Here is a 21,209-nt window from a genome sequence, read left to right on the forward strand (position 1 = left end):
TTATTAATGAAAAATTTAGGCATTATTAAGGTATGCAGTATCTGGATGCTATATAACCAGAGGAAGTAGGTACCCAAACACTGTACTACAGATTGTCTTTGATTGAAGATTTCTAACTGGTTCCTGACTCTATGATGACATGGAAGTGACAAGGGTTCAGGAGAACCCAGCAGAACTTGACATTTTTGATGTGCAGCATGTCTCTTCTGTGGTGCCGGGCACAAGAAGCAGTGGGCCACAGTTCTCCATCAGCCACATAATCAAGGCTTAAATAAGTGGTACTTCGAGGTGCTCAACATGATGTTCAGCAGATGGGTGTATCCAGTGCCATGCCCAGGTATGCTATTACCAGGTTTAGGGTGGATTCATTGGGATCACTTCCACTGCTAGTCAGAGAGCACCTGTGCTAATAGCGGAGCAAGAATGTTTAGTGTTCTGAAACTGCAGTGCTTTAGCAGGGGTTAGCAAACCAGGAACAAAAACCCCCAAACCATTAATGCTATAAAAATGTATAGTTAAAGATCTGTGTTCCGTAATTAAAACGTGAGCTGCATCCAGTTACAGTATGCTTACCGTGTTCCCTCAAGCAGAATGCCAAATCCATAACAACCTTTTCTACCAATCAACATCCAGGTTACTTCGCAAGGCTATGCAAGTTTGAGTGCTGCTTGCCACATTAAAAAATAGTTATGATTTAAAAAAAATTTAAGTGACTTTTATTAAATAAACTTATTTCTGACACATTCAAATATGGATTTATAAATATCACTCCAACATTTCTGGCTCAGCAATATACTTTTTACAACCCAGACACCGTACTATAAAAAATCCTAATTGCTTCATCAATGGGTAAAAATAGGCATCAATCATTGCTTAAAAGTATAGTCCTAAGCGAGTCTAAACTTTTAAACCAATGAACTTCCAGGTATGTGTGCAGTTTTACCCAGCAGTACAGAAATGCTGCCACTGAACAAGTGCATCCATAGCATAGACATCTTCCTTGTGTTTGGGAAGTGGTTTTCTTCCTTATTTATTGAACTTAAACCTTGATATACTGACAGTTTCACGACACAGACACAAATATTTGAATGAATATACTGCACAGTGTCAATGCATTTTAGGACTAATATGTAATTCAAAAGATGCTTTCCTGTTAAGAGTTCTTTGTGATCACTTTTAACGCTACCTTATCTGAAATTAAAAAATATATATATATGTAGCTAAAAACTTAACTGTAGATACAGCTTAAATTATTGGGCTCAAAGAAACAGTTCAATTTTTCCTCTGTGAGAGCAGAACGTAAGTATTTATTACTCATATTCTACTCAAAAATTAGCACAGGGCTATGTACTAAGATTCAAATGTAAGCACATCTAAAAAGAAACTTCCCATTAAGTGCTGATGTAAGGTACTTCCTGAGTTTTGGGTCTTACTGACTCATCTGAGTGCTGGGTGCATAAGAACCAATCCCAAGTGATCTCATGTTAGTAAAGAAGTTCTAATGTTTAAGTCGTTAAACAGAAATTTAAAGTAAAATAGTAGTTAAAGGAGCACAAAAATAAAGATGCTTAATAGCAATGCAAAGAGCGGACTGGCATGTAAATTCAGGCATCAGCAGCAAGAATCACTTCAGAGGGTGCTCAGTACACAAGAAGGAAGAAGAGATGGAGGGTGACCTTTGCCGTGTCTCTTCAACAGTCTACAAATAACTTTGGTTTATCTACCGAGTTTTCAAAGAGGCGTTTCTCTGCAGCTTTTGGCTGTTATGAAAAGAGTTAACATAGCTTCCCATAGCATCTAAGCTACTGCTCAAGCGTATTTACCATCAGAAGAAAGTCTAGTCTTAGAAAACGCACAGCGCATGTGCACTCGGCGTATGACCCACCAGTGCGCTCCGCTGTGCACTGTGGTCCTCTGCTATGGGCACTGTCATGCTCTGGAGGGTCCTTCAGCCATTTTGTCTGTGTCTGGAGTGGAGGTCAGAAGTTGACACCAAGGACCTCTTCTTCAATCACCCTCCACACCTTACCTTTTGAGACAAGGTCCCTCACTAAACTAGGAGCTCCGCCTTTAAGCTAGAAGGACTGGCCATTGCACCTCAAGATCTGTCTCGCTCCTCTTTTAATATGGGTGCTGGGGATCCAAACTCAGGCCACCATGGTTGTATTGCCGGCACTTTAGTACGAAAGGAATCACTTCTCTCACTCTCGTTTTTTTTTTTTAACATGCCTTTCTTAAAAAACAGCTTCCTCAGAAGACTCAAATTCCTAGTGTAGATGCATAAAGATGCCCATTATATCCAAAGCTTCCATGTCTTACTTGGCATTTCAAAATGTTGTCTTACTTGGCATTTTCCCTAAATTCTTGAGTCGAATCTCAAATGAAGTTTAAAAAAGAAGCAACATGAACAACTGTAACGTCATTTCTTGATGTAATTCAGGTACCTGTGTAGCACAGCTAAACTCCAAATAGGAACTAAAACCTGGATTTTACCCAGTCTGTTCTAATTCTATTCATGTTTAGCATCTTTCAGAAGGATTCAGCGAAGGTGCAAGGAAATAGGAATCGCTGACCATATGGAAGCAACCGAAAAATGTCTTTAAACTCATTCAGCATAAATGAGTTTACATATTACATATTTAATATACAACTGCAAAACTTAAAATATCACAAGAAACAAATCACAGAAGGACCTCTGTTACATGCCAAGGACATTCTGGAATCGGAGCATTTCATCACATAATATTTTACATGGATGATGAGACACGAGCCATGTTTAAAGCATAAAACCACTATGAAAACTTACTATCATCATTGCGTGGATGGGTGCTCCCGTGATACGTATCATAGGCTATGTGAAAGGTACGTCATTTGTTGGTAGGTCCTAACAATGCCTTATAGGGAAAACAGACTGCTTTAAAGACAAATTTCTAAAATCAGCTACTTACATTTACTTTGAACTTTGTTATTCTAAGCTCAGTTGGATTGAAGCATCTTTATTCTTCCAAGTAAATACAGTAACTAATTTTCCACCTTAAAACAAGGTTTAAAACCACTCCTGGTAGTTAAAGTCATAAACATGAGCCTATTTAAACATTATTATTATTTTTTAAAATGCTCACAGCAAGAAATGTAAACTATACCAAACACTTGATTTTTTACATTTAGTTATGAATGTAACCCTCAAAGCCTATTTCCAGTTCTGTATCTCAGACCATTGTGTGATTTTCCCCCGACACTTTAAAGTTAATTCTTAATTTTATGCGCCGCTTGTGAACTTGTCCAGTTTCTGTTGGATATATGATAGTGAAAGTTATTTTACAGCTTCCCCCATAGAAAAAGCAAGGTTTCAGTTGTGTTTACCATTCTCACTGCTATAGTTCATCAGCATGCCACAAAACACAGTCAAAAGCTTCTCACTGGCCGGGTCTGTTACACTGCACAGCGACCTTAAATGGTCAATTACAATCTGTGCACCACCTGCTTGGTCAACTGCACTTCTGCCCTCATCTGTAAAACAAAGAGTTAAATTAAAAATAAAATAAAATAAAGAAATATACCTTACAATTTCAAATACAAAACATAACAACTGTTTGCTATTCTTTATTTAATAAATTGAAAGTAAAACCTAAGCAAGGTGACTAAATGTCTCGTTGGAAAAAAAAAAATCAAACAAAAGGAAAACAAAACAAACCAGACATGAACATGGGCGTGGGATGGGGCGAAGAGGAAAAGAAAAGAGTGTCCCCACTGCTGCAGAACAGGAGCTTAGAGAACTTCTGGGTGTTTTACAAGAAAATTCACACCTCTCTCTTCACAACGAAATTGTCAAGATTTCTGAGAGAGCAGGAACAAAATGATATTCTCTTCTGAAGAAATGGGATCCTGAGGACTAGAGCCCAGGGCCTCACACATGCTTGGCAAGCGCTCTGTCCACAGCCTCCTAAGTAGCAGTAATTGGGTGCTTGTTCCTTAACTTGGAAAACAATAAATTTATCTTTTTATGAGTGTTTTCCATGGCCCATTGTCAAAGAAAAGTGGAAGGGACACAGTGTAATTCTAAGTTACAATAGACAATTACTAAATAGTAGGAGCAGAGTCTTCAGCTTTTTCTGCCATCCATAAACATCCTCGTTTCACTCTTGATTTGTGCTTTATTTTTCCTTACCCTCTCTCTTCTAGCTGACACCGTTATAATTTAACTTCAAGTTGATGGCCAAACATACGTGTGAACGTATGATGCGCAAAAGAAATGCCATTCAACTGTCGGAACGTGCAAACAGCTTTAGAGTACTTTCCAACTTTTGAACACAGGAATGGAACGAGTTAAAAGGATATGTACCTTTTAAAGTCTGACCTCTTCAGACAGGAAGACAGCCTACAGAATAGTGCTGTCCAACAGAATCATGATGGTAACATGTGAAAGTCACATGTGTAATACAGATTTATCAGAAACCACATTAAAAGTAAGATAAAATACATTTTAATACGATTCTATTCAGTCAAATGTCTATTATCATCATAACCTGAAATCGATGTTATTAGTGAAATATTTAACATTCTTTATAATAAACCTTCAAAATACAAGCGCATTTTACCCTAGAAATAACTCAGTTCAAACTAAGCACATTTCAGTGTTTCAAGAGCCAAGTTGTTGACTGGATCCCATAATGGACAGCTTGGCAGTAGGAATATAACAGAAGGATCAAAACAGGAAACACTTCACAAGGAACTATCACCATGAAGCTATTAAATAAAAGCTTTTCAGTTTTCTATTAATAAAACACTGGACCAAGGCCATATACGCTGCTCAATTAGTTGACTATATGAAACTTAACACATCAATTCTTTTGGTATAGACATATACACACATATAGCACACTAACTTAATTTTAAAAAATTAAGGACACAGGCTAAAATGAAACTAACTTCCCACCATGTCCTAGCAGTTATACTGTTATATAGATACACAACAACGCCCCTATGCTAAACAGCTAAGACTACAGAAAATTCTGTGCCTGCAGGCTAACTATCAGAGAAACTAGCTTAGAATATATTCTTAGAAATTTAAGTTTTAGGGTTGGGAGACTGGTCAGTGGATAAAATACTCACCGTGCAGTTTGAGGCCTGGCTTTAGATTCGCCAGAACCCATATAAACATAAGATGGGGGCAGAGCAGCCCCTGTAACTCCAGCACTCAGGAAGTAGGGACAGGGCAATCCCCAGGACATGCTGGCTCCTGACACTAGCCATATAGGTCAGCCCTGGGTTCAAGTGAGAGACCTTGCCTCCATGATGAGGTAGCGAGTAATAGGGGAAGATTTCCAATGCCTACCTCAGCCCTCCCCATGAACACATTACATAGCTACGCAGACACACGTATATCCCTAAACCTCTAGCCAGGTATGGTATACACTTGTAACCTAGCACTTAAAAGTTTGAGGCAGAGGGACTGCAAGTTCTAGCCAGCCTGGCCCACAGAGCAAGACCCTATCTTAAGACACACACACACACACACACACACACACACACACACACACACACACACAAAGTAAATATAATTTCCAGCAGGAAAAAAAACATGTAAAAACTAGTCAATATGTGTATGAATGGTATTTTGGAAAATGATTACTTAAGAGTTAACGATCTAAATATCTGCTATATGGATATATAGCATATCTGACCGAAAGTTTACAAAACTCAAATAGAATGACTTTAGTTAGCTTTCAAAATATAAATTGTGAATGCTTAAGACTTAGAAAAAAATCTTTAAAAATAGCTATTTTAAGCCCTAGTTTCCTAGTATACAAAGTTATGTTGATCCTTTATAATTAATTTTGAGACAGGGTCCCACTCTGTATGTCAGTCTGCTGTGGAGATTACTCTATAGCCAACTTTGCCCTTGAAATGCTATCAATATTCCTTCACCAGCCAGGTGCTGGTATTACATGGGAGACAGTTCAAGGCTAAGTTGGCTACCTGTCAACAGAGGTCATCAGTGTTAAAAAGAATACCCTCCACAACAGCCCTTTCATCCTGCCTTTCAGCCTTTCCTCACCGCCCACAATCCTCAGAAACATTCTCTCCCGCAGGCTCTCGGGGGTCACACTAGGCTGGCCTTGGGTAGGCGACCTGCCCTATGTTCCAGTCTCTCCAGACCTACTTAGAGTCCTGCTTCAACCTGATCAAAGTCCTGAGTACAAGAAACACACCTCAACCATAACACAGGCAATTTACAGCAAGCCCACAGCCAACACCATGCCAAATGGAGAGAAGCTCAAAGAATTTCCACTCAAATCAGGAAGGAGACAAGGTTGCTAACTCTCTCCATACCTAGTCTGAGGAACAGGGGAGGGGGAGGGGGATGGGGGAGGGGGATGAGGGAGGGGGATGAGGGAGGGGGAGGGGGAGGGGGATGGGGGAGAGGGAGGGAGGGGGATGGGGGAGGGGGAGGGAGGGGGAGGGGGAGGGGGATGGGGGAGAGGGAGGGAGGGGGATGGGGGAGGGGGAGGGAGGGGGAGGGGGAGGGGGATGGGGGAGAGGGAGGGAGGGACTGGGAGAAGAAGAGTGAGGGGGCTACCATCGGGATGTAACGTGAATAAGTAAATAACTTTTAAAAACTTAAAAATAAGACAAACAAAACACTGCTCAACAGAATAAAACTGAAAATACAGACATAATTCCACACACCTATGGACCCTGAAGTTTGACAAAGAAGCCAAAAATACAAACTCTAAAAAAAGGCAGCATCTTTAAGAAATGGTGCTCGTCAACTGTGTGGCCGCAATGCCGAATAGTCCTGAGATCCATACTTATTGCCCTGCACAAAACTCAGGATCCAGGATCTCAGCACAAGACAGAGGCCCCGAACCTAAGAGAAGAGAAAATGGAGAACAGGCTTGAAATCGAGGACCCTCTGAGCAGGACACCGATAGCACAGGCACTAAGACCAACGTAAGTGGAACCACATGGAACTGAAAAGCCTCTGTAAAGGACGCCATTATTCAGGCAAAGGGGCAGCCTACAGAACGGGAAAAGATCTTTACAGTTACGTATCTGATAGAGGGTTAGTATCACGAACATAAAAAGAACTACCAAAAGGCAAAACAAAAAACAAGAAAACAATGTAATAACGGGGTACAGGACCAAGGAGAGAATTTTCATAAGATCAAACACAAAGGCCTGAGAAACACTTAAATGTTCAACATCCTAGGCTATCAAGAAAATGAAAATGAAAATGAAAACCACTTTGAGGTCTCATCTTACACCAGTCAGAATGGCCAAGACTAAGAAAATAAGGACAGCACATGCTGGCCAGGATGCCAGGAAAGGGGAATACTTATTCCTTAGTGGACGTGAACACTTGTACAGCCACTATAAAAATCAATGTACAGGTTCCTCAAAAAGTTGACAATCAAGCTACCACAAGATCCAGCTATACCATGCTTGGGCATGTACTGAAAGGACCCATCTTACTACAGAGATGATCATCCATGTTCATTCCTGGCATATTTATACAATGGAGTGGTATTCAGCCATTAAAATAAATCAAATTCACAGATAAATGGCTGTATCTAGAAAACAAGCATCCTGGGTCAGGTAAACTAGATCCCCACCCCCACCCCCCAAAACCCAAAGCAAATACTGCATGTTTTCTCTAAGATGTGGATGTTAACTTTAAGCTTTCTGGATGAGTGCTACAATCTGAATAACCTGAGATCCATACTTATTGCCCTGCTAGGTACCAAGTAGTGGACTAGGGAGCAGGAGAGTATCTGCCAAGGACAAGGAAATAGAACACAGTTACAGAAAGAAAGGGGGAAACCAGAATTGTAGGATTAAGGGTGGTGGAGGTGGTGGAGGAGGAGGAGGAGGAGGTGGTGGTGGAGGAGGAGAACAGGTTAAAGGAGAGAAAACAGGCCAGGACAACAAACACAAAAAGCCTTACCAAAGCCCATGGAAGTCTGCTGGAGAAACCTTCCTGTGATGAAATACACACACACACACACACACACACACACACACACACACACAAGGAAATTTAAGTGGACTCGCCATATAATGTGGAAAGACAATGCCACAACTAGACATAGTCTACTCCAGGACCAGGAGCTGGTTACATCACAGGCTACCAAGTCTGCTGCCTGTTCTCCACAACATGACGATAAGCCACTGATGCTTAAAACAACACTTACTTAGTCTTCGCACATAGGAGTCAAGCCGCTGTACAACTAACTAGGAAGCATTTAAGTATATAAATAACGCAAAATGCCAGAATGAGAGAAAAATTCCGTAAAAGACAAAACAAAAAACACGGGAGTTCACTTTGTGTTGGCCAGTTACTCCTGGGCATGGGGCCTGCCCTGGGGTCTGGTTGATAGACCCTGTGACATTCCACTAGAGCAAACTGATTTTCCATTTGCCAGAAGGTTCCAAATAACTTCTTGGTTGGTTGTGTGTACGTACGTGTACGTACACACACACACACACACACACACACACACACACACACACACGAGAAGGAAGAGGGGAGAGGGAAGGGGAAGGGGAGAGATGGGGGAGGGGGAGGGAATGGAGTACGGTTGAGTACGGTGGCTACAGAGCTGGGGAGGCTCTGGGAGAAGCTGGGGTGGGAAAATACAATCAAATAATACTATACAAAGTTTTCTTTATTTTACTCAATAGTTTTGGTAATATAACAAATAATATTTTAAGAACGATCACTTTCTCTCCTTTCCTCTCCAGTCCCGTCTTGTGTGTTTAAATTATCCACACTATAGCTCTTTTATCAGAAATCACTTAGAATATAAAATTGATCTCTGTATTAAAAGTCTTGTTTCCAGGTTGAGAGGGAAATATAATATACATAGTACAAGAGTTGCTTTTCATGATTAGTAGCATTTAACTTGTGAAGCAATTTGATGTATTAACTATGGAAATGCAATTTATATCTTAATTTTTCTTAATTATGAGAGCCACTGGAGGAAGCCACCAGCACTTCCAAGCCATACCTCATTCTTTAATAATGGTACGCCACAGAGTGCAGCTTCCCGTCCCTACATGATCATTGTATCCTGCACTAACACTGTCTAAGAACAAAAGGTAAAGATACTGTGCTTCCAATACCATTCTGTAGCCAAACACAAGAAACAATAAGACATGAACGTCAGATCAGGTCTCACTGCTGGGAAAAAGCTAGCAAGTTGGCACTTTACTTTCAAGCACAAGTTAGGTGAAAATTATAAGAAACTGAGGAGATTTACTTTTTTTTTCAGTCAATTATAAAATGTGGATATTTCTCATGAGTACAATCATGTAGTATGTGGCTTTCCACATTTCGCTTGTTTATATACTGTAATTCTTCAGGGTCCACTGACAGAGCAGTTTATATCAACAGTGCCCCATAACTTTCACGCCTGGTTAGTATTCTTGTAACTAATATATGTCACACGAACTAAACATTGCACTACACCTACACTGGGCTGCATGCTGCAGACGGTGCCTCGTGCCTTCGTGGTCACAGCCTTTAACCTCATGTTACACCCATCACTCAGTTATCAAACCAAACATTTCAGCTATGTGGGCTTGTTTTTACCATGCCAGTTAAATGGATGAGAGCTGGAGGCATCAAATGAAGAAACTCTAAGCTTCTACTTAAGCAAACATCACACTTGCCATGATATTTTTAAAAAGCAGAACAGAAAATTCTACTTTCATCTAAACTTTGTTTAAAATTACTGAGAAAAAAATAAAATTACTGTGAAGAGTGTATGTATGAGGTGACACTTCATCCAATTTTCTCACGTTCAATGAAGCTTTAGCAAGTAAAAAGCATTTGTGCCTGTGTATTCATGGGTGTGACTGGGACCCACTGCTCATGCGTAAGGCTGGTCCGGTGGATTAGTTACTTTTCTGTAGCTGTGACAGCAGACTATGGACAAGGAAACTTACATAAAGAAGGGTTTATCTGAGTTTCCATTTCCATCACTGTGACAGCAGGTAAGTGGTGCAGCAGACAGGCCTAGTGACTGGGGTGGCTGAAAGCTCACATCCTCAACAGGAAACAGAGAGAAGCCTCAAAGCTTGCCCCAAGCAACATACTTCCTCCAGCAAGGCCACACCTCCTAATCTTTTACACCTATCAAAACAACTGTACCAAAGGGGGCGGGGCTTGTATTCAAACGCTCAAGACTATGGGGACTGCTCATTCAAACCACCACAGCGAGATTGCCAGCAAGACCCTAGGATGGCCTGTGCTGGGATTTCAAGCCAGCACTACCACCAGGCTTTTTGTGTGTGTGCCGGAGACTGAACTCGGGGCCTTCTGCTTGTGTGGCGATCTCCCCAATCTCGAGGAGTTTCTTTTACACATTCAGTGTCTTGTGATTATAAATGCCCTGCCCTACTCACCATGTTTTAAAACAAAACTATCTGCACATAATACTCCAGCAGGAGAGAACGAACTAGCTCTGTACTTGCTGTTTGTGTGCTACCCAGAAACCACAGGACACAGGGCACAGAACTGTACAGACACGTCAAAGTTACTGACACCCAGCACGAATGAGCTATTTGCACAGACCTCTGATTCTTAATATTTTTCAGAGCTAAGAACATGGTGACTGGTAAATTGAGAAATCATAAATCACAGTTTTTGCTTTTATTTTACCTCATACTTGGCTTAAAGAAGTTATCATGATTAAATGTCACCAAATGGAACTTGGGAAGTCTGAATTCTAATTCAATGTTCTCTTATTAAGCATCTTTTTGAAGAAGTAGTTTCCTTTCCCAGTTAATTTAGAAAAGAAAAAAAGCACTTTATTCTTTATCGACTCTGAGGCAGAGCAGGCTCTGCTTTCACCGGCAACCCGGAAGTACAGGCATGTGCCACCAAGCCCAGTGCTAACAGTACAGCAGGACTATTTAATTTCCAGCATCAACTGAGAAGATATTTTAAAAGATTAATTTATGAATAGTTATCTGGCCCCCTTTTAAAGAAATCTTTTTAGGATCTGTGATATTAAGTTGTCAGACAGCAGTATAAACTGTACACGATGCGCAAAGCTGACATATTATTTCACATATAATCAATTCAGGGCTTAAAGTGGCAAAACACAGTAGTAGCACAGTTTGTACATTCACCTGAAAATTCAGATGGGTGCAGTGTAAGGGATGCACAGTGCAGCTGTAGAGGAGATGGGCGGAGGGCTACGCGAGCCACAACACAAATACACCCAACTTCACAAGGGAAACAATCTTCATTACTTTTTTACCACCTACTACTAGACACAGGATGGGATGCAATTTCCAACCAATCTTAACTATTTCAAGTTCAATTATAGCTAATAGTATATATAAAAAAAAGGGAGCTGGTTTACTTTAGACCAATCATAAGACACCGTAGGTGTGGTTTCATAAACTAAGGTCTCTGAAAAACCAAATAAAAATACTGGAAATCCCATGATTGTTCCTCATTGTTCAAAAGGGCATTTTTTTTTCCTTTGCTAAGTCTCAAAATTTTAAGAACTGCAGTAAGAACTTACCATTAGAAAATTTCAGGGTAATGACAAAAGTAATGACAAGGCAGTGCGCCCATGTAGCTGAGCTTGCCCAGCATCCCGCACCTGGCAGTCTCCCGGTGGGGAGGGAAGCGGGAGGAGGTTCTCCTGAGCTGTTACTAGCTACAGGGCTTCTTGCTGATTTCTTTCCCCACTGTGTCTTTCTCCGTGGTCTATGTACAGAAAGACCTGACATGTGCAGTCTGTGCCTTCTAACAGGAAGCAAACCCTCCAACCCTACTATTTTAAGCTTTTGAATCACTAATTATAATTCATATTCTGCTTATTTCTTCAAGTGATTTTTCCTAGACACAATCATGGTAAATTAGGAAAAAAAATTTTTTTAAAGAAAAGTGGGGAAGTGAGTATTTAATGCAGAGTCAGGAAGAAAGTATAGCAACTATAAATAATTTTCGTGTGCTGTTTTCTCAGGAACAGAATTGCCTTGGTGTCAGCATAAGCCGTAGCCTACTCATCTTAATTTGGCCTGCTTACTACTGGGGCAGCAGCAAGAGAATGGAGAAAGTCCCGTGTGTGACATAGCACAGCACAGCGCAGGCTGCTAGAGGCTGCAGGGAACGCAGGTCCTCCAGCACAGGCTGCAGGGAACGCAGGTCCTCCAGCACAGGCTGCAGGGAACGCAGGTCCTCCAGCACAGGCATGCTAAGACCCATGAGCTAAGAGCACAGCATTAGGAGGGTGTGAACAGAAGCTCGGCTGATACGACATAAACCTAGGTCAACTCCTGATTCTATCTGACTAGACCTTCACTCCGCAGTACCAGTCCAATATAGAAGAAAACACGCTCATTTTCAGAGACTGACTGTCAGCAACCACATCTACACCATCACCCAAAACATTCAAGAGCAAGAAGGGAAAGGAACAAAGAAGCTCAGATGACCAGAAAGAAGCTGGCAGCTGGCAGATTTCAAGTCTAAGCCTTTCACTTAGAAGCCGGAGATAGCCAGGTTAGACCTCCACCAGAAGCAAGCTCTACCCACGCGGTCTACAGGTGGCCCACCCGGAAGGGAATGTTCAACAAGATATATCACAGAGGCTGGCTCAAGGTGCACTATCCACCCTGAACAAATGAAAGCTATCGTCAGACATAGTGGCCATCAAGACAGAATCGTTATCACAGCTAAAGAGGGACATAATACAACATGGGATTAATCCAAAATAGATGAGCATCTCCAATAAACACATAGAGGAGGAGGAGGAGGTCCCCCTCACAGACCTAGGGGAGGGGAATAGGGTGAAAGCGGGAGGGAGGGAAGAACCGGAGGAGACAGGAGATGGGATAAAAATTGAGATGTAAGCCGGGCGTGGTGGCGCACGCCTTTAATCCCAGCACTCGGGAGGCAGAGGTAGGCGGATTGCTGTGAGTTCGAGGCCAGCCTGGTCTACAAAGTGAGTCCAGGACGGCCAAGGCTACACAGAGAGACCCTGTCTCTAAAAGCCAAAAAAACAAAAAACAAAAAACAAAAAACCCCAAAAAACCCAAAAAAGAGATGTAATATGAATAAATTAATTTAAAAAAACAATAAAATAAAATAAAAATCCACAAAGCGCGGAGTGTTTATGGTGTCACTGGGAACCTGAGATGCCTCATGAACTTCGCAGAGTTGATAATGGCCAAGAACAACTTAAAAGGGCAGAAGCCCAGGAACGTATTTCACATAGCCAGCCGAACACCCTTCAGGGTTAAAAACAAGGCAAAACCAGCTACTACTAATCTTAAGAACATAAACATTATGAATGATGAAAAGTCAACAGAATGAACAGAGCTCTTGTAAATACACAGAAAGAACCTGCCAACTTTTCAAAAACCCTTTCTCCAACATCTGTGCACCAAAAACGGAAGCACCACGAAGAGACACGACTAATGGCTCAACTGTAACACAGTGACAGTGAGTCACACGCCCCAAAGATCAGTAATTGAGTGCTTCATACAGAAAACAAAAACAAAACAAAAAAGCCCACAAAGCTTTGAAATGTACATGATGAAAACAAACAGAACTTAGGAAAAACGATGTATCCATAATAATCTTTTTATCAAGCACACTGGACACAAACAAGAGCCCTGAAAGGCTTTGCTTTCAGTTTCTAATCTGCTGAGTGGACAGTAGTGAGCAAACGAAGGCTCCAATGGCCATGTACATGGTGACATGCAGTACAGGATATGTGCATGGTGCCATGCAAGTACAGGATATGTGCATGGTGCCATGCAAGTACAGGATATGTGCATGGTGCCATGCAAGTACAGGATATGTGCATGGTGCCATGCAGTACAGGATATGCGCATGGTGCCATGCAGTACAGGATATGCGCATGGTGCCATGCAGTACAGGATATGCGCATGGTGCCATGCAGTACAGGATATGCACATGGTGCCATGCAGTACAGGATATGCACATGGTGCCATGCAAGTACAGGATATGCGCATGGTGTCATGCAGTACAGGATATGTACATGGTGCCATGCAGTACAGGATATGCACATGGTGCCATGCAGTACAGGATATGTACATGGTGCCATGCAGTACAGGATATGTACATGGTGCCATGCAGTACAGGATATGCACATGGTGCCATGCAGTACAGGATATGCACATGGTGCCATGCAGTACAGGATATGTGCATGGTGCCATGCAGTACAGGATATGTACATGGTGCCATGCAAGTACAGGATATGTACATGGTGCCATGCAGTACAGGATATGTGCATGGTGCCATGCAAGTACAGGATATGTGCATGGTGCCATGCAGTACAGGATATGTACATGGTGCCATGCAAGTACAGGATATGTACATGGTGCCATGCAGTGCAGGATATGTACATGGTGCCATGCAAGTACAGGATATGTGCATGGTGCCATGCAAGTACAGGATATGTGCATGGTGCCATGCAGTACAGGATATGTACATGGTGCCATGCAGTACAGGATATGTACATGGTGCCATGCAGTACAGGATATGTACATGGTGCCATGCAGTACAGGATATGTACATGGTGCCATGCAGTACAGGATATGCACATGGTGCCATGCAGTACAGGATATGTGCATGGTGCCATGCAGTACAGGATATGTACATGGTGCCATGCAGTACAGGATATGCGCATGGTGCCATGCAAGTACAGGATATGTGCATGGTGCCATGCAGTACAGGATATGTGCATGGTGCCATGCAGTATAGGAAATGTACATGGTGCCATGCAGTACAGGATATGTACATGGTGCCATGCAGTACAGGATATGTGCATGGTGCCATGCAAGTACAGGATATGCGCATGGTGCCATGCAGTACAGGATATGTACATGGTGCCATGCAGTACAGGATATGTACATGGTGCCATGCAGTACAGGAAATGCACATGGTGCCATGCAGTACAGGATATGTGCATGGTGCCATGCAGTACAGGATATGTGCATGGTGCCATGCAGTACAGGATATGCACATGGTGCCATGCAAGTACAGGATATGTACATGGTGCCATGCATGTACATATGAAATCTTTATAATAAAAGTATAGTTGCCTAACATCTATAAGCAGCAAAGCCATGATCACCTGCATATATGGAAGAGGTTCCTACTAGTTCATCTAAAATCGAGGTTAAATAATATTTAATAGATGTAAGTCAGATATCTGAGGTACTGATTGCAACGTCAACTGAACAGTTAGTGCAATCACAGTATCTCAAAAATCTGTGACAATTTAGTACTCATTCTCCTTCACTTACCAAACATTTTGTGGAAGTGCTGTATTTTATATACTAAATAAGATACTGTGAATACTAACATAATCAATTCCCTGCTTCATTTGGGTCAAGGGAGAAGGGCAGAGTGTGAGGAAAATAAGTTTTAAACACAATCAAGTGTTTAAAGTGTGATGGAAGTACAAATACAAAAATGTCTTACCTAAAGGGGTCAGAAAAACACCCAGGGTCATGTTTCTCAAAAGGCCTTTAAAGCCTGGGGGGGAAGTGTGTGTGTATACACTTGAGTGTACGTGCGCACACACGTACTTTGTATATATTTTGGCTAGATTCCCCTTTTTAAGGATTCTACTGAGACAATACATACTGATAAGCTTTGATATTTGTATACAATCAAGAACTCATCACCACGGCAAGATACTAAACATTCACCACAACCGCCTGATTGCTTGTGTCTGTCTGAAGGCCATCTCTCCTTTGGCTTCTGGTCCCAGGAGCCTGTTCCCCATCCCTACAGATCAGCTGGCCTTTTAGAGACGCGGACTCTTCCGTTCTATGTCCTGTATGTCTGGCTTCTTACGCTGAGTCTGAGGGCTGCACAGTACGCCTGAGTCTCTGCTTCAGTCTGTCTTCTGCTGTACCGTTACCTGAGACTGGGCAATGTATAAAATGCTAAGAGGTTGCTTTTGGCTCAGGATGCTGAGAGGATTAAAGCACGGGGCCGACGCCTCATCAGCATCGAGTGCAGCTCTTCCATGGATGGTGGGAAGGAAGAGAGCAAGGATGTGGCGAGAAGAGCAAGGGAGAAGTGACACTCTAGCAGCCTATGGCACGCCGGCTCCTCGTGTTTATTTACAAGTACACTGTGTGCTCACGAAGCACTAGAACACTCAAAAGAGGAACGTGAAAGATCCGAGGCGCCGCAGACAAGGAAGGAGAACCACAGGCCGTGCAGGAAAGAAATGCAACAAATTCCCTGAAGCCTCACCTGACTCATTCCTAAGCCACAGCAATCACAAAAAAGCACCAGCTCTACCCACACTGTAAATATTCACGGTCTCATAACTGCTCTTAAAACAGCCTAGAATATGATATTAAAATTCAGGGCTAGAAAAAAAAATAGTAGTTGAGAAATAAGATACTAAAAACTGTTATGAAGGAAATATTTTACAACTCAGAAATAAAAAACACTGGACCACTTTGCAAGAATGATGCAACTGGCCAGGTGTTGTGGCGCACGCCTTTAATCCCAACACTCAGGTGGCAGAAGCAGGCGGATTGCTATGAGTTCGAGACCAGCCTGGTTTACAAAGCGAGTCCAGGATAGCCAAGGCTAACACAGAAACCCCGTTTTGGAAAAAAAAAAAAAAGAAAAGAATAATGCAACTGACCTCACACTCATCCTGTTCCCCACCCCCACCCCACATGCTTAATTGTGAACTAACTTTAGCACCAAAAGCAAGTTTGGGGGGGGGGGAAATACTGATTTTCATTAATTTATGAATTCATGCAATACATACTAGTCAGAAAATAAATTGTCTCCATTCCCTTCCTTATTACAAAGAATTACGTGAGACTGAATATTAAATAAGATGAAATTATACTGATACGTCTCTCCCCCACCCCTTCTGTTGAAAACATTTTTTTTTCTCACATGACATATCCTATGCTTCCCCTCCCTTCACTTTTCCCATATCCTCCCAATCGCCTCTCCCATCTGGGTCAATAAATACCCTTTCTGACTCTCATTAGAAACAAACAGGCTTACAAGGGACAGTGATAAAATGAAATGCAACATAATGAAATAAAATCTAAGATAAAAACTAACACATTAGCGTGCACAAAACAAACAGAAGTAAAAGACCCCACAAGAAGGCACAAGAACCACAGAGCCACTTGTTTGCACTCTTGGGAATCTCATGAAAACACTGAGCTGGAGCCCTAATCTATACACAGAGGACGTGATGCAGACACACGCGGGCCCTGTGCACACTGCCTCTGTGAGTTCATATGCGCTCTGATCATCTTAATGTAGAGGCCTTGTTTGCCTGGTGTCCTCCACCCCTTTCCCGTCTTATACTCTTGCCTTTTCCTCTTCTGCAAGGTCCCCTAACTCTAATAGGAATAGTTTGATGAGGACATGCCACACAGAACCCAGTCTTCCCAGTTCCCTCACTCTGCTTAAGCCTGGTTGTGGGGCTCCTGGAGGAATGATAATTCTCTGATGCTGGCAGAACAGAATGCCATTAGGAGTCATTTTATTGCTATATTTTTATTTGTCTGTTTGTAGAACAGGAGTATTTTTACCCTAGGTGCCTGGGCTATCTAGTCTCAAGTTTTTATCAGCCAAACAGTGTTGCACGTGGGTTCCATCTGGAGGAATGAATGGTCTTAGGTCAAGTCAGACTTTGGTTGTTTCCACAGGCTTTGTGCCCCCATTGCATTAGCATATTTCCCAGGCAGCACACAATTGTACATCCCATAGCTTGTGGCTGGACTGATGTTTACCTTTCTCTCTTAATAGCCCTATGGAGTACCTTCCTGAATCAAGATGCTGGAATACAAGCGTGAAGACCATATAGGGACCCGCTTGGCTTCTCCATGTTCAGTGAGACGTGTAAGTGTTCTCTTCAGCAATGGGGCCTTGCGGTCAGGTTGTGGAGAGCAACGTAACGGTCTTGTCAACAGTCTGCATTGTTGGAGGATTCCCACAGGAGTCCTTTAGCCAACAGCTCAGTTAGATGTAACCTAATCCGAAGACTAGAAACTTCACTGGTGACAGGAGATGCCTAGTTGGGGCTCTGTCCCCTCCATCATTTGGTGGTTTCATTGATATCACCTGTCTCTCTCTCTTTCTATATATATATATTTAGAAAGCTTCTGCTCTACTGGGCTTCCATATAGCCCCTCAAACAGCCCATAATTTTAGCTTTCTTGCCCTCTATTCCCTCCATTGTTCCCCTCTACCCATCCGCTCCCACTCCTCCTGACGTAGCCTCCTCCATCCGTAACAGTCTATGCTACTTCTTTTTCCTAACAAGATCTACTTCCCCCTAGTGCCTTCTGTATACCTAACGTCTGTGGTTCTATGGACTGCAGCTTGGTCATCACTGACTTAACAGAAAATATCCATATGAAAGTAATTATCTATCACATTTCTCTTTCTGGGTCCAGATTACCTCACTTGGGGTGATTTTTTTCCTATGTCTATTCATTTATCCGCAAATTTCATGATGTCATTTCTTTACAAATGGATAGTGCTCTACTGTGTAAATGTGTCACATTTTCTTTATTCATTCTTGGGTTGAGGAATATCTAGGTTGTCCCAAATTTCTAGCTATTATGAGTAGAACAGCAATGAACATGGCTGGACAGGAGTCACCGTGAGTCGCCGTGGTAGGATGAAACATCCTTTGGGTACATGACAAAGTGACACAGCTGGATCTTATACTGACAGACTCCATTCTTCCTGGGGGAACCATCTCACTGATTCCCAAAGTGGCTGTACAAGTCTGCACTCTCACCAGCAACGAGTGTGTGTTCTTTTACTCTACGTCCACACCAGCATGAGCTGTCACCTGTTTCACTGATCTTGGTTGGCCATTCTAACTGGTGAGAAATGAAATCTCAAAGTAGTTTTGATTTGCATTTCTTTGACGTCTAAGGATGTTGAACATTTCCTTAAATGTTTCTCAGACATCTGAATTTCCTCAATTGAGAATTCTCTGTTTAGATCAATACCTCATTTTAATTGGGTTTTCTTTATAAAAAGTTCTTTAAATATTTTGGATATTAGCATTCTATAAGATGTATAGTTGGTAAAAATATTTTTCTATTATGTTGGATGCTGCTTTGCCATTGCAGAGGCTTTTCATTTTCATGAGGTCATCATCTATTGTTTTCCTTAAGTGCCTGTAACAATGGTGTTCTGTTCAGAAAGTCTTTTCCTGTGTCCGTGGGTTCAATACCATTCTCCACTTTTTCTTCTATCAGGTTAAGTGCACCTGCTTTACATTAAGAAGGTCTTTGATCCATTTAGACTTCAGTCCAGGGCAGGGTGAGCAGTATGGATCTATTTGCATTCTTCTGCATGCAGACATCCAATGTGACCCATAGTACCTTTTCCCAGTGTGTACATTGGTGTGTGCACCTACATCTGTGTATTCACTTTGACTCCACTAATCAACTATCTGTTCATGTACCAGTGCCATGTGGTTTTATTACTGTAGCTCTGCGGTACAAGTAGAAATGTTGTTCACAGATGTTCTGTGACGTTACTAGTATGAGATCTGATTTATTTTTCTTTACTTTATTTTATTTTATTTTATTTTTATGTAGGCACATAGTGCTAACTTGTCCCTTACAAACACCTTCGTTGTATCCCACACATTTTGTGCATGTCGTATATTCATTTTCACTGAATTCTAGCAAGTCTTTAACTTTTTCCTTCATTCCTATCTGGACCCATCTTTCAATCACTAGTGAGTTGTTCAGTCTCCATTAGTTTGTAAACTTTCTGCTGTCTGTTTTGTTGATATCTATCTTTAATCTGCGGTGGTCACATAGGATGCAGGGTGTTAGTCCAATTTTCTTCTATCTGTTGAAGCTTGCTTTCTGAGTATATAGTCAAATTTCGAGAAAGTTCCAAGAGGAAGTGAAAAGAAGGTCTATTCTCTTGTGTTCCGGCATTTCTGTTTAGTTTTTTCTCTGAATGACCTGTTTATTGGTGAGAGTGGGGTACTGAAGTCTCCCCATATCAGCATGTAAGTGTCAATGTGACTAAAGCTGTCGCAGTGTTTCCTTTACGAATCTGGGTGCCCTTGTGTTTGGAGGCATAGATATTAAGAACCGCAATGTCTTCTTGGTGGAGTTTTCCTTTGATGAGTATGTCATGATTTGCTGGTCTGGAATTATTTATACTTTGTGTGTTCTTAGTTGTGGTTAACCATTGCAGTGTGGAGTTTTCCTTCTAGCACCTTCTGTGGGGCCGTATCTATAAATAGATACTGCTTACTTTTGGTTTTATTATGGAATGTCTTATTCCCTCCAACTATTGTGTTGAAAGTTCTGGTGTATAGTAGTCTACACTAGCAACTGTGATCTCTTAGAGTTTATAGAACATCTGTCCAGGTCTGTCTGGCTTTTTGAGTCTCTATTGAGCAGTCAGGTGTAATTCTAATAGTGTGACAGTATTCAGTTATGACTAACCAAGATTGAAGCACTTACTTATAAAAATTAGGTAAAAGCTGTACAAATGCCTTCATCCTTGCTCTTCATCCCAGGGAGGGGCGGGGGAAGAAAATATCCAGGGCAATTATAAGGATGATATAATTGCAGGGTTTTTTTCATCTATGCTCTTTGCAGACAGAAGAAATAATATAAATACACATAGTTATCTGTGTAAAAACCTTAAGGATATACATATTTTTCTACTGTACTAATAACAAATCTGTCCAATTTTTACATAGATTACTTTAGCTATTACTAAGAATTTGACAAAATCAAAACATCTATTATTTTTCAAATAAAGCAAGCAGTGTTTATATACTCTTCTATGTTGAGGGAAAATGTCAAGGAGAAAAGATTAAATAAAGCTAAGCATGCTCCTACACATTTTTAAGAAAGGTTTTATCTTATATATAAGGTTTTCCTTCTTCATTTGCTTTTACTTATCTTCATTCTGTTTAGTTTTGTAATTTATAACACATTGAACAAATGTTTTTTTAAAGTTATCTTATAGAAAAATTCTTAGGACATACATATTCCTGTGTTTTCACTTGGCGAGAACAACCGCTCAGGCAGAGGCATAAGCATTTTTATTTAATATCAGAGTATTTATGTGCATGTAACAACTTCTACAAATACAGCACTTACAGGGACAATGAACCAGAGACATGGTTGTTAGGTCAATGTTATCACTGATGGAGCTGCTGCTC

At 41.4% G+C, this 21,209-nt stretch overlaps 1 protein-coding gene across 4 annotated transcripts in view; it reads right to left on the reverse strand.

Annotated features, from left to right (window-relative positions):
* Nucleotides 1-21,209, reverse strand: part of RAP1GDS1 (Rap1 GTPase-GDP dissociation stimulator 1) — a 141,889-nt gene that overhangs the window by 43,619 nt on the left and 77,061 nt on the right. For 2 of the 4 annotated variants that reach the window (XM_084757393.1, XM_084757392.1), the window contains exon 5: nucleotides 3,364-3,510. The exons of the other annotated variants lie outside the window; for them this stretch is intronic. In XM_084757393.1, coding sequence (XP_084613519.1) covers nucleotides 3,364-3,510 — 147 coding nt within the window. The remainder of the gene's footprint in view (nucleotides 1-3,363; nucleotides 3,511-21,209) is intronic. 4 annotated transcript variants of the gene reach the window in all.

This window comes from Acomys minous (genome assembly GCF_964271855.1).
Source record: "Acomys minous genome assembly, chromosome: 14".
Lineage (NCBI taxonomy): Eukaryota > Metazoa > Chordata > Mammalia > Rodentia > Muridae > Acomys > Acomys minous.